At 47.0% G+C, this 11,721-nt stretch overlaps 1 protein-coding gene across 1 annotated transcript in view; it reads right to left on the reverse strand.

The window, feature by feature from the left end:
• Window positions 1-9,283, reverse strand: part of LOC142365824 (mitogen-activated protein kinase kinase kinase 7-like) — a 33,508-nt gene extending 24,225 nt beyond the window's left edge. Inside the window, exons 1-2 of the mRNA XM_075447557.1 lie at window positions 8,903-9,283; window positions 7,659-7,769 (exon numbers count right to left, since the gene is read on the reverse strand). Coding sequence (XP_075303672.1) covers window positions 7,659-7,769; window positions 8,903-8,968 — 177 coding nt within the window. The 5' untranslated portion in view covers window positions 8,969-9,283. The remainder of the gene's footprint in view (window positions 1-7,658; window positions 7,770-8,902) is intronic.
• Window positions 9,284-11,721: the final 2,438 nt, after the last annotated feature.

The following is an 11,721-nucleotide window of genomic DNA, read 5'->3' on the forward strand; positions in this document are numbered from 1 at the left end:
CACAACGACCATCAACTACACGACCGCCACAACGGCCATCAACTACAGAAACACCACAACGACCATCAACTACACGAACACCACAACGACCATCAACTACAGAAACACCACAACGACCATCAACTAAATGACCACCACAACGACTATCAACTACTCGATCACCACAACGACCATCAACTACACGAACGCCACAACGACCATCAACTACACGACCACCACAACGACCATCAACTACACGATCACCACAACGACCATCAACTACACGACCACCACAACGACCATCAACTACTCGACCACCACAACGGCCATCAACAACAGAAACACCACAACGACCATCAACTACACGACCGCCACAACGGCCATCAACTACAGAAACACCACAACGACCATCAACTACAGAAACACCACAGCGACCATCAACTAAATGACCACCACAACGACTATCAACTACTCGATCACCACAACGACCATCAACTACACGAACGCCACAACGACCATCAACTACACGACCACCACAACGACCATCAACTACACGATCACCACAACGACCATCAACTACACGACCACCACAACGACCATCAACTACACGACCACCACAACGGCCATCAACTACAGAAACACCACAACGACCATCAACTACACGACCACCACAACGACCATCAACTACACGAACACCACAACGACCATCAACTACACGATCACAACGACCATCAACTACACGACCACCACAACGACCATCAACTACACGACCACCACAACGACCATCAACTACACGACCACCACAACGGCCATCAACTACAGAAACACCACAACGACCATCAACTACACGACCACCACAACGACCATCAACTACACGACCACCACAACGGCTATCAACTACAGAAACACCACAACGACCATCAACTACAGAAACACCACAACGACCATCAACTACACGAACACCACAACGACCATCAACTACAGAAACACCACAACGACCATCAACTACACGAACACCACAACGACCATCAACTACACGATCACAACGACCATCAACTACACGACCACCACAACGACCATCAACTACACGACCACCACAACGACCATCAACTACACGACCACCACAACGGCCATCAACTACAGAAACACCACAACGACCATCAACTACACGACCACCACAACGGCCATCAACTACAGAAACACCACAACGACCATCAACTACACGACCACCACAACGACCATCAACTACACGACCACCACAACGACCATCAACTACACGAACACCACAACGACCATCAACTACACGAACACCACAACGACCATCAACTACACGATCACCACAACGACCATCAACTACACGACCACCACAACGACCATCAACTACAGAAACATCACATCGACCATCAAGTACAGAAACACCACAACGACCATCAACTACAGAAACACCACTACAACTGTCGGCGGCTCGACCTCCACAACGACCATCAACTACATGAACACCACAACGACCATCAACTACAGAAACACCACAACGACCATCAACTAGAGAAACACCACAACGACCATCAACTACAGGACCACCACAACGACCATCAACTACACGAACACCACTACAACTGTCGGCGGCTCGACCTCCACAACGACCATCAACTACAGAAACACCACAACGACCATCAACTACACGAACACCACAACGACCATCAACTACACGACCTCCACAACGACCATCAACTACAGAAACACCACAACGACCATCAACTACAGAAACACCACAGCGACCATCAACTAAATGACCACCACAACGACTATCAACTACACGACCATCACAACGACCATCAACTACACGACCACCACAACGGCCATCAACTACAGAAACACCACAACGACCATCAACTACACAACACCACAACGACCATCAACTACATGACCACCACAACGACCATCAACTACACGATCACAACGACCATCAACTACACGACCACCACAACGACCATCAACTACACGACCACCACAACGACCATCAACTACACGACCACCACAACGGCCATCAACTACAGAAACACCACAACGACCATCAACTACACGACCACCACAACGGCCATCAACTACAGAAACACCACAACGACCATCAACTACACGACCACCACAAGAACCATCAACTACACGACCACCACAACGGCCATCAACTACAGAAACACCACAACGACCATCAACTACAGAAACACCACAACGACCATCAACTACACGAACACCACAACGACCATCAACTACACGATCACAACGACCATCAACTACACGACCACCACAACGACCATCAACTACTCGACCACCACAACGACCATCAACTACACGACCACCACAACGGCCATCAACTACACGACCACCACAACGACCATCAACTACACGACCACCACAACGGCCATCAACTACAGAAACACCACAACGGCCATCAACTACACGACCACCACAACGGCCATCAACTACAGAAACACCACAACGACCATCAACTACACGACCACCACAACGACCATCAACTACACGACCACCACAACGACCATCAACTACACGAACACCACAACGACCATCAACTACACGAACACCACAACGACCATCAACTACACGACCACCACAACGACCATCAACTACACGACCACCACAACGGCCATCAACTACAGAAACACCACAACGACCATCAACTACACGAACACCACAACGACCATCAACTACACGACCACCACAACGACCATAAACTACACGACCACCACAACGACCATCAACTACACGACCACCACAACGGCCATCAACTACAGAAACACCACAACGACCATCAACTACACGACCGCCACAACGGCTATCAACTACAGAAACACCACAACGACCATCAACTACACGAACACCACAACGACCATCAACTACAGAAACACCACAACGACCATCAACTACAGAAACACCACAGCGACCATCAACTAAATGACCACCACAACGACTATCAACTACTCGATCACCACAACGACCATCAACTACACGAACGCCACAACGACCATCAACTACACGACCACCACAACAACCATCAACTACACGATCACCACAACGACCATCAACTACACGACCACCACAACGACCATCAACTACACGACCACCACAACGGCCATCAACTACAGAAACACCACAACGACCATCAACTACACGACCACCACAACAACCATCAACTACACGATCACCACAACGACCATCAACTACACGACCACCACAACGACCATCAACTACACGACCACCACAACGACCATCAACTACACGAACACCACAACGACCATCAACTACACGATCACAACGACCATCAACTACACGACCACCACAACGACCATCAACTACACGACCACCACAACGACCATCAACTACACGACCACCACAACGGCCATCAACTACAGAAACACCACAACGACCATCAACTACACGACCACCACAACAACCATCAACTACACGACCACCACAACGGCCATCAACTACAGAAACACCACAACGACCATCAACTACACGAACACCACAACGACCATCAACTACAGAAACACCACAACGACCATCAACTACACGACCACCACAACGGCCATCAACTACAGAAACACCACAACGACCATCAACTACACGACCACCACAACGACCATCAACTACACGACCACCACAACGGCCATCAACTACAGAAACACCACAACGACCATCAACTACACGACCACCACAACGACCATCAACTACGATACCACCACAACGACCATCAACTACACGAACACCACAACGACCATCAACTACACGAACACCACAACGACCATCAACTACACGATCACCACAACGACCATCAACTACACGACCACCACAACGGCCATCAACTACAGAAACACCACAACGACCATCAACTACACGAACACCACAACGACCATCAACTACACGACCACCACAACGACCATCAACTACACGACCACCACAACGGCCATCAACTACAGAAACACCACAACGACCATCAACTACACGACCACCACAACGGCCATCAACTACAGAAACACCACAACGACCATCAACTACACGAACACCACAACGACCATCAACTACAGAAACACCACAACGACCATCAACTACAGAAACACCACAGCGACCATCAACTAAATGACCACCACAACGACTATCAACTACTCGATCACCACAACGACCATCAACTACACGAACGCCACAACGACCATCAACTACACGAACACCACAACGACCATCAACTACAGAAACACCACAACGACCATCAACTACACGACCACCACAACGGCCATCAACTACAGAAACACCACAACGACCATCAACTACACGAACACCACAACGACCATCAACTACAGAAACACCACAACGACCATCAACTACACGACCACCACAACGGCCATCAACTACAGAAACACCACAACGACCATCAACTACACGACCACCACAACGGCCATCAACTACAGAAACACCACAACGACCATCAACTACACGAACACCACAACGACCATCAACTACACGACCACCACAACGACCATAAACTACACGACCACCACAACGACCATCAACTACACGACCACCACAACGGCCATCAACTACAGAAACACCACAACGACCATCAACTACACGACCGCCACAACGGCCATCAACTACAGAAACACCACAACGACCATCAACTACACGACCACCACAACGACCATCAACTACACGAACACCACAACGACCATCAACTACACGATCACCACAACGACCATCAACTACACGACCACCACAACGACCATCAACTACACGACCACCACAACGGCCATCAACTACAGAAACACCACAACGACCATCAACTACACGAACACCACAACGACCATCAACTACACGACCACCACAACGACCATAAACTACACGACCACCACAACGACCATCAACTACACGACCACCACAACGGCCATCAACTACAGAAACACCACAACGACCATCAACTACACGACCGCCACAACGGCCATCAACTACAGAAACACCACAACGACCATCAACTACACGAACACCACAACGACCATCAACTACAGAAACACCACAACGACCATCAAATACAGAAACACCACAGCGACCATCAACTAAATGACCACCACAACGACTATCAACTACTCGATCACCACAACGACCATCAACTACACGAACGCCACAACGACCATCAACTACACGACCACCACAACAACCATCAACTACACGATCACCACAACGACCATCAACTACACGACCACCACAACGACCATCAACTACACGACCACCACAACGGCCATCAACTACAGAAACACCACAACGACCATCAACTACACGACCACCACAACGACCATCAACTACACGACCACCACAACGGCCATCAACTACAGAAACACCACAACGACCATCAAATACAGAAACACCACAGCGACCATCAACTAAATGACCACCACAACGACTATCAACTACTCGATCACCACAACGACCATCAACTACACGAACGCCACAACGACCATCAACTACACGACCACCACAACAACCATCAACTACACGATCACCACAACGACCATCAACTACACGACCACCACAACGACCATCAACTACATGACCACCACAACGGCCATCAACTACAGAAACACCACAACGACCATCAACTACACGACCACCACAACAACCATCAACTACACGATCACCACAACGACCATCAACTACACGACCACCACAACGACCATCAACTACACGAACACCACAACGACCATCAACTACACGATCACAACGACCATCAACTACACGACCACCACAACGACCATCAACTACACGACCACCACAACGACCATCAACTACACGACCACCACAACGGCCATCAACTACAGAAACACCACAACGACCATCAACTACACGACCACCACAACAACCATCAACTACACGATCACCACAACGACCATCAACTACACGACCACCACAACGACCATCAACTACACGAACACCACAACGACCATCAACTACACGATCACAACGACCATCAACTACACGACCACCACAACGACCATCAACTACACGACCACCACAACGACCATCAACTACACGACCACCACAACGGCCATCAACTACAGAAACACCACAACGACCATCAACTACACGACCACCACAACAACCATCAACTACACGACCACCACAACGGCCATCAACTACAGAAACACCACAACGACCATCAACTACACGAACACCACAACGACCATCAACTACAGAAACACCACAACGACCATCAACTACACGACCACCACAACGGCCATCAACTACAGAAACACCACAACGACCATCAACTACACGACCACCACAACGACCATCAACTACACGACCACCACAACGGCCATCAACTACAGAAACACCACAACGACCATCAACTACACGACCACCACAACGACCATCAACTACACGACCACCACAACGACCATCAACTACACGAACACCACAACGACCATCAACTACACGAACACCACAACGACCATCAACTACACGATCACCACAACGACCATCAACTACACGACCACCACAACGGCCATCAACTACAGAAACACCACAACGACCATCAACTACACGAACACCACAACGACCATCAACTACACGACCACCACAACGACCATCAACTACACGACCACCACAACGGCCATCAACTACAGAAACACCACAACGACCATCAACTACACGACCACCACAACGGCCATCAACTACAGAAACACCACAACGACCATCAACTACACGAACACAACAACGACCATCAACTACAGAAACACCACAACGACCATCAACTACAGAAACACCACAGCGACCATCAACTAAATGACCACCACAACGACTATCAACTACTCGATCACCACAACGACCATCAACTACACGAACGCCACAACGACCATCAACTACACGAACACCACAACGACCATCAACTACAGAAACACCACAACGACCATCAACTACACGACCACCACAACGGCCATCAACTACAGAAACACCACAACGACCATCAACTACACGACCACCACAACGGCCATCAACTACAGAAACACCACAACGACCATCAACTACACGAACACCACAACGACCATCAACTACAGAAACACCACAACGACCATCAACTAAATGACCACCACAACGACCATCAACTACACGACCACCACAACGACCATCAACTACAGAAACACCACAACGACCATCAACTACACGACCACCACAACGACCATCAACTACAGAAACACCACAACGACCATCAACTACACGACCACCACAACGGCCATCAACTACAGAAACACCACAACGACCATCAACTACACGAACACCACAACGACCATCAACTACAGAAACACCACAGCGACCATCAACTAAATGACCACCACAACGACTATCAACTACTCGATCACCACAACGACCATCAACTACACGAACGCCACAACGACCATCAACTACACGACCACCACAACGACCATCAACTACACGAATGCCACAACGACCATCAACTACACGACCACCACAACGACCATCAACTACAGAAACACCACAACGACCATCAACTACACGAACTGATGGAACAGGTTCTGATGGAACAGGTTCTGATGGAACAGACTCTGATGGAACAGGTTCTGATGGAACCGGTTCAGGAACAGGTTCTGACTCACCTCCACCAGGAAGGCGTTCCTCTCGTTCTCGCTCTCGATGGTTTTGATGGCCACATCCTTTCCTTTCCAAACCGCTTTGAAGACCACCCCGAAGGTTCCTCTGCCAACGGCCTGCAACAGAACACAGAAACATCATAACCAGAACCCAGAGGAGCCAGAACCAGAACCCAGAGAGGAGCCAGAACCAGAACCCAGAGGAGCCAGAACCAGAACCAGAGAGGAGCCAGAATCAGAACCCAGAGGAGCCAGAACCAGAACCAGAGAGGAGCCAGAACCAGAACCCAGAGGAACCAGAACCCAGAGAAGACAGAACCAGAACCAGAGAGGAGCTGACCCACATCCTCTCCACAGAAACAAAGTTAAACATTTACCAGCAGCTGGTTCTGAAGGCTTTAACGACAGGCTCCATGGTTCTGTTCCTGGTTCTGTTCCTGGTTCTGTTCCTGGTTCTGTTCATAGTTCTGTTCATGGTTCTGTTCAGTTCTCCCGGACGGTACCAACTGGGGTTGCCAGCCGTCCCTTGAAAAACGGAACCGTCCTGTATTTAGAAACAAAAGCACCCGTCCCGTATTGAGCTGAAAAGGGACGCACTTTGTCCCGTATTACTGTGAGAGCAAAACAATAGTCAGTATCATGCCAATGGAAATGAATAACAGGGCTTTATGTGAAAATATACGGTAAACTTGTTCCTGCTCTGCGACCAATGAGCTGACAGCATATTAACACAAGTATGACGATACAGAATACACTCATCCCATTGGTCGAGGAGGCAGATAGAGGAAGACACAAAGCAAACAGAAAGTTTTCTAAAGATTTTCTGTTTGCACTGTTATTATTGCACTAAAAATGTGCACTATTACCAAATGAATGTTCTGCTTTCTACCTATTGTTTTATATTAATGTGTACAGTTTTAATTTAAGCAGGACAGGTTTCTGTTTAAGAAAGAAACTGATTTTATTCAATTAATAAACAGTTATTTTTTAATCAAAGTAAATAGCTGGATAATAATTTGTTTTCCTTGTGTTATATGCATCTAATTCAATTCAGGTTCGAGTCAAATAGTTAAAAAAAATAATTTCACTCACAAAAAAATGGGCTAAAAAATTCATCAGGAAGAGTGAAGGCAACTGGGTCCTTTATTTATTATTCAGGGAGTTGGCAACCCTAGTTCCACCACACCGGCTCTCAGCTGCTCTCAGCCCGACCCGGAACCTCCCAGAACCCGCTGGAGAAGTGAACTCACCGCCTCAACTTGGATATCGTCATACTGGATGTCCTCAAACACGCAGCCGACCGCGGGCTCAGCCATCCTCCTGAGCCGGTCCGGATCCTCCCCAGCCGGTCCGGAACCTCCTCAGCCGGTCCGGATCCTCCCCAGCCGGTCCGGAACCTCCTCAGCCGGTCCGGAACCTCCCCAGCCGGTCCGGATCCTCCTGAGCCGGTCCGGATCCTCCCCAGCCGGTCCGGAACCTCCTCTTACCGGGTCAAAGTGTCTGCTGGCTGCTGCCGGACCTAACTAACCTTAACTAACCTTAACTAACATTAACTAACTAACTAACTAACCCTAACTGCTCATCTGTTGCTGTGAGTTCAGGAAGTGAGGAGCTGAAATGTAGTGGGCGGAGTCACAGGGCGGAAGAGAGGACCAACCGTCACACATACGTCACAGCGCCCGGAGACGCACGAGGCGGATTTTTGAATCGGGCTCGCGCTCCTCAATGCAGCGTTGTTATTTCAGATTCCACCAGGGGGCGACATTCCCCACCGTTCCAGTTTCACATCCGGGTTCCTTCTCAGGGAAAGAGACGTTTCCAGGGAGGAAGCAACTCTGGAAGCTCAGGGGCGTGGCTACGGGGGCGCTGGTTGGGGCAGTGTCTTGTATTGATAGAATAAGTGCAGGTGGTGATTTAAAAAAAGCATATATCTACAAAGTTTATAGCTTTATTTTTTTTTTAACTCACATTTTCGGATGTTTTTGTTGTATATAATGATCTGAAATGTAGACTTAATTAAGGTAATAAAAAGCTGGAGTTGACTATTCTACATTTCTTTACAAAAAAAAACTTCCACAATGTTAACAAAATTGACGGTCATGATTTATGCTAGTGTGACCATATTTTCATTACTGAATTGAAATATTACTATTATTATTATTTTTATTATTATTATTATTATGCTTGAAGTTGTAGTAGTGGTTTTCCAAATACCGCTGATTATGCGGGGGTCAATATTTTTCAAAAAAGCCGTATATTCACCGCAATAATCACATTTTCCGCGCAAAATATGTAGGACTCGCTTGATTTCACAATCTCCGCACTTTTCTGCATAAAGTTGGGATAAGAAAAAAATGTCTAAATGAACTAAATTAACTGGCGACTCGCAGGTTGCGACGTCATTGCCACCAACACAAACAAGGAAAACAGCACCGTAGCGTGAAGAGAAAATTAATGAGAGACAAAATGAAAAAAGCTAATTGATCTCACCTACCGGCGCACATTACTGCCAAAGGCCGGGCAAACCAGTACCCCGATGGCTTGCACGAAAGCGGGGGGAAACTATTCTGCACCCCGTGCAACTGTGTGTTGGAGCATAAAAGAAAATCGTCAGTGACGTGCCACTTTACCAGCGCGAAACATTTGAAAATGCTTTCTGCAGCTGCGGAAAGGAAAGCCAAAGCCAGACAGCTGACGTTCACCGAGGCATCAACCTCCAAAACCCTTGTGAGGGCTACCAGAAACGAGGTGAGTAGCGTACACGCTTGAAATTGGCCAAATGAAGAATAAATTAAACAGAATGAGACCGAGAAGTGTGTGTGTGTGTGCGCGCGCGTGTGTATGTATTGTGAAACTGCTCAAGTTGTTAAAATAAAAAAACCTTCTGTGAAGTAACTTGGTTCCAGTATGCTTGTTTATCATAGGAGGTCTTTAAAATTACTCTTTTTCATTCAGTAGCAGCATATTTTGCAACTTTGCATAATTCACAACTTTTTGCATAATTCGCAAGTTTCCGCAACTTTTTGAAATTTCACGGCATAAAATCATTAAAAAACCTGCATATTCAATTGCAAAATCCAGGATTTTAGCCCGCAAGATCAAGGATTTTAGCCCGCATTTTTCTGGAGGGTCTAAAAAGAGAACCACAGGTGCACACAGGCTTATAAACCTGGTGGACACCATGAGAGTGCCTCTCCCACACATGGCTTCAGTTCCTGACAGGATAAAAAACCAGAACCAGGTTTTCAGGAATCTAAATCAACGTTTGCATAGATCGTCCTTTATTCAGGAGCTGGAGGTGTTTCATTATTCTGGGCTGAGGGTTTCTGTGGTGGAAACACTTTCAGGACAAAGACCAGGAACAGACACAATGTTGCTCCAGCAGTTTCATTATTGGACCCCAACCAAACAAACATTACATTATGTCAAATTATATCACATATGATGTTATATTATATACAGTTTTTTTAAATAACCTTAAATGCATTTTCATTCATACAGGACATGTTTCACCCAATCACATAGATGGGTTTCTCACCATGTGATTACTACGTACCATTGAAGCGAAGTATTGATCCAAAATTTATTTACTTCCAATATCTTTTGTCAATAGAACACATAGAACGGATGTAGTCAGGGTCACATTTACCAACTTATTTCTGAAAAGACTGAAAAGAAGCAACAGGAAAAGAAAAGCTTTGACCCGTTGGGTGGCAGCATCACTGCCGGGCTGTTTCCATGGCTTCAGTTTGGGGGAGACAAAAGTTCTGGTTCTAAGATTCAACTCAGACATGAGTTATTGGCAGTAAAAGTTCTGAAAGTTTATCTCACTATGATCAGTGATCGGCAACTGGGTCCGTGTATCATCCGATCATTCACCTATTCCATTGAATCTGGCAAACGAAAAACGAAATAACGACTGCATATTTTGTTTTCCCGTTTTTCTGTATGACCAAAAAAAGGGAATTGGTGTTTGTTCTCTCTTTTTCCAACACAAAACAGAACATATAATAAACAGGGAAACTAAAACTAAATAATAAATCTAATTTACGTTTTTGGGTTATTGGTT

Source organism: Odontesthes bonariensis, chromosome 17 (assembly GCF_027942865.1).
Source record: "Odontesthes bonariensis isolate fOdoBon6 chromosome 17, fOdoBon6.hap1, whole genome shotgun sequence".
Lineage (NCBI taxonomy): Eukaryota > Metazoa > Chordata > Actinopteri > Atheriniformes > Atherinopsidae > Odontesthes > Odontesthes bonariensis.